This window comes from Amblyomma americanum, chromosome 11 (genome assembly GCF_052857255.1).
Source record: "Amblyomma americanum isolate KBUSLIRL-KWMA chromosome 11, ASM5285725v1, whole genome shotgun sequence".
In the NCBI taxonomy this organism is placed as follows: Eukaryota; Metazoa; Arthropoda; class Arachnida; order Ixodida; family Ixodidae; genus Amblyomma; species Amblyomma americanum.
In genome coordinates, this window is record NC_135507.1 from 8,248,830 (window position 1) to 8,252,662 (window position 3,833).

Consider the following 3,833-nt stretch of genomic DNA (forward strand, 5'->3'; position numbering starts at 1 on the left):
CGCATTGCGTTCAACGGGAGAGTGGGACCCAACATGCCCGCGCCGAGAGCGGTGTCCTCCCCTGAAAACGGCGCTCGCCATTCAAAAACCGAGCCGCTGCGGTGATGCTGCGCCATCTAGTTTGTACTTCAGAAGCTAGTTTCGGAACAAGAATTTTCTCGGGGCGCGAGTTTTTGAAATGCCTTTGAAGCGGGGGCTACGGCGTAAGGCGCTACCAGCGCCGCGACGGTGCGCGCTCGCTAAAACCACGCTGCATGTCATTCTACTGCATTGGCAGCAGATATTTTAGATGCGTAGAACAGTAGGGCCTCTGATGATGGGATTTTGGTTTGGACGCTGTAAAGGCGCAAACGAAGCAAGGAAAGTTGGCCTGTTTACAGAATAGAATATATCGTTCTTCTCACATACGTTCTAAGCGTATCGTCATATACTTCATTCTTCACTGGAGTTTCTATTAGGAGTGATGAAATTTCACATCACTGTATATTTCTATCTGAATGCAGTACTAGCAGGAAGTTATGTGGCTGGTTTTGATGTAGTGCATGATAATGTAACTAGCGCAATTTACGATTACAAATAAAAATCTGCAGGAAATACCCATTTTTCCCATTGCACCTACAGAGGTCAGTTCGGCAATATTAATTGAACTACAAAGGGGACAGTTGCGTCAGGCAAAAAAGTGCTCAAACCAGTTCACGACAGCGGGCACAGAAGTGGTGAAAGCAAACAAACACACGGCAGGGGTGCAAATGTGTATGCTTTTATTTTTTGCAATTTAGGTCCCGTTGTTGACGCCAGAGGTCAGTGCATAGAGGAAGTCGCCGGCGCCTTTGGGACAGCACAACGAATTTGCCTTGCGAGCATGTGGAACTCGTGGGCAGCCGGCACGACGCCTTCACGCCGGGGTCGGTGCTGAGCTGGGAAGACGTCCACTGAACCGAGTGCCTTGTGCGGTGACCAAGAGCGTGCACGTTCGAGTGATGTGTCGAGTACGGCACAGCCGAAATTCCCGCATCTGCGAAGACAAAAGCGGAGCTGTAGCAAAAAGACTCGGTGTCTGGGATTCTGGTCCTTACTCGGAAGACGTCCGGCAAACACAACAGTCCGCAGGATGGGGAATATCGTGCCCCACTCGTGGCTGAGACGCCAGGCCCACTCATGTCAGCCTGGAACACAGCTTGCAGAGTCTTCCGTGCTGACTGCGTGAAGCACTGGAAAGCCCGAGTCAGCGCGTACCTGTGGAGATGAGGGGGGGGGGGGGGGGGACTGCGCGTAAGTAAAGTGCACACACTCTCGAAGTGCCCGATGTATACGAACCCGGCAACTGCAGGGCTTGTGAGGAATAGCCTCGCGCAGAGCACCAAGAAGCAGGGAACGTGGAAAGACTGGCACCGTGAGCAGCTGTGACAACGGGTCTGGTTCCAGCTCGAAACGCCACACCAAGGTACCTCCTGCGCGTATGCACGCGCGCGAGAAGCGGACCGCGCTCATCTGAAAAGAGAAGAAAAAAAAGGTGACTTGCAAAGAAACGCCAACTGGGAAGTGGGGTACTCACCTAGCAGGCATGGCGCCATAGTATCTGAAGCGCAGAGACGGATGATGCCCAAGCTGGAGCTGTGAAATACGACAATGAAAGCTTTCCACTGACCTTGGCTGCAGCGGAAACACGATGTGCCGCAGACCGCAGGCAGCGTCCGTTCTTCGGAGTTGCTGGACGAGGGTGGCGAGAATTTCCGAGCACCGTATGCAAACACAAACCACATGTCGCTCAAGAGCACTTGCGCGCCCGGGCATTCCTTGAGACGACATAGTGGCCGAGACGCAACGGCGTTCGGAACGGGTGACTTCCATGACGCAAACGGCAGCGGGCTCTACCGCATCCCTGTCTAGTGTCAGCTAAGCCTATATCTACTGCACGCCGCAAATCCTACAGCCCGCCGCGCTTCCGTCACCGAAGAAAACCCGACGGCGGCGGTCCATGAAACCTGTACGCGATGCGTGTTATTAACACGCTGTTTTCCAATGCTTACGGGAGACAATTTTGAACGTTGGCGCGTAGCCAAGAGCCGGTTTCATGGACACGGGTCGCCCTCGCCGCGAGGCTACAGCCCCGCTCCTACCTTGGATGCCGAAGGCCTGGCTCGGAGATAATTCTCTCGGCGCTTGTCGGTCGGTCATGGGCACGACTTCCAGGCGCCTCCGGGGAATGGCGAAGACTCGAGCACCACCACCACCAGCACCAACAACGAGAAAAACAGCGTAGAAGACAAAACGACAGCCTCCGACGAGAGCTGACGCATTTCTAACCCCGAAACTGCCCGCCGTTGCGCGACCTCTAGCGACGCTGGTAGAAGCTTCTCTAAGGTAATGTCTGTCGCTCGGGTAACAGCGGCGATAAGTGACCAAGCTTTTTCTACGCAGCCTCCGAGGGCCTTAAATTAAATCTTGCAGATAGCTCAACAGTGCTTCGTTCCGACGGTCTTCGAGCGGTTCCACACGTGCGGACCCGAAGCCGTGACGACGCATTTCGCTGCCGCATCTTTCGTGCGCGGACAGTGCTCGCCGCTTTTCCCATGACGATACGCGTTTTCTTCATCCTTGGACGTTGCAGGGGGGATGGCTTGCGATGAAGTGATATCAAGATCTTGCTTCAGACACGCGCGCGTCTCGTCTGGCATGCCGTCTGGCACGCCTGCAGCCAGTTGCTTAGACCACGTTTTCGTCGCTCTTGTCTGCGATCCTAAATGTGGCCGGCGAGTTAAAGCTACGGGGTATTTTTTTCTCGCATCACGTCGTGTTAAAAGGACACTAGGACACTAAGGGAAATATCAGATCAACTCTATATATGGACGTTTCTTCTTCCACGAGGAACGGTGGTTGCGTTGGGAATTAAAACCGCATATGAAAGCCCGGAACCCTTACAAATTGAAAGCGCCTGCGAAAAATGAAACGGGGACGTCACTTTAATGATGTCTTTGTATTGGAATGCTCCAACCTAAAGCCTATCCAGGAAGCTCACGCTACCTCTATTTATTGTGTTGAATGAATGTTCTTACTCTCTCCTCGCCGCTGCAGGAACACTGAAATGGCGGCGCTACGTGTACCCCGCTTTTACGCAATTTTCTGACTTATAAAGGAGTTGTTTACGATAAAAATGACATATCTGCTATCAGGTAATGCTGACGTATCAGTTTAGCCTGACCCAGTATTTCCCTTTAGTGCCGCCTTAAAGGGGCTGCGAAACACTGCTTGAACGGATGCCGACTATATTTCAGATGGATTCTTTGTCACATAGATGCTGACTCAAAAAGATTCACAAGAATCGATGCATAGGAAAGGGGGTTATTCAATGAAGAAATTTCAAAATACAAGCAAACAACATGATGCCCTCAACTCGATTATCGCGCGGCTCCTACTCCAATTACACTCTCCCAATAACGACACGGGCCGGGACCAATCAAAACACCCTATCTGAGCACGTCGCGGAAGTTTGCATATTCTGGTTGCTTAATCGCTGTAACTCCTTCTTGCCAGTGCTGGTAGCGCCGTTTTAATAAATACAACAACCACGTGCACGCCCAGCTGACCCAGCGATGCTTCATCGTTACGTCGACGGCGCAGAAGGAAACTGTAATCAGTGGCGTTCCTTGACTTATAGATCCGAACGCGATCCCAACTGGAGCAGAACTCGACCGCGAGATACTGCGACGGATTGACGGCCTGCACAAGATACTAGATACATTTAGCATAGCGGGTACCGCTACTGCTTTATACTGCTTGCTCCCTACGATCGCCCCGCTAAGAACGCGCCGATTGGTCTCGGCGAATTATGC

The 3,833-nt window shown here is 52.4% G+C and overlaps 1 protein-coding gene across 1 annotated transcript; it reads right to left on the bottom strand.

Moving 5' to 3' along the window:
• Window positions 1–594: 594 nt before the first annotated feature.
• On the bottom strand, window positions 595–2,344 carry LOC144111482 (uncharacterized). The gene is made up of 4 exons (XM_077644794.1): window positions 1,556–2,344; window positions 1,318–1,491; window positions 1,077–1,236; window positions 595–1,015 (listed from the first exon to the last, which is right to left on the bottom strand). Exons 1-3 carry the CDS (start codon window positions 1,761–1,763, stop codon window positions 1,226–1,228), a joined length of 393 nt encoding a protein of 130 aa, XP_077500920.1. The 5' UTR covers window positions 1,764–2,344; the 3' UTR covers window positions 595–1,015; window positions 1,077–1,225.
• Between the last annotated feature and the right edge of the window lie 1,489 nt (window positions 2,345–3,833).

Excerpts from the sequence above, each read along its gene's own strand:
- LOC144111482 (XM_077644794.1), bottom strand. The coding sequence starts at position 1,763 with ATGTGGTTTGTGTTTGCATACGGTGCTCGGAAATTCTCGCCACCCTCG. Across the intron at positions 1,492-1,555 it reads TATGGCGCCATGCCTGCTAG|ATGAGCGCGGTCCGCTTCTC; the intron begins GTGAGTACCCCA and ends TTCTCTTTTCAG.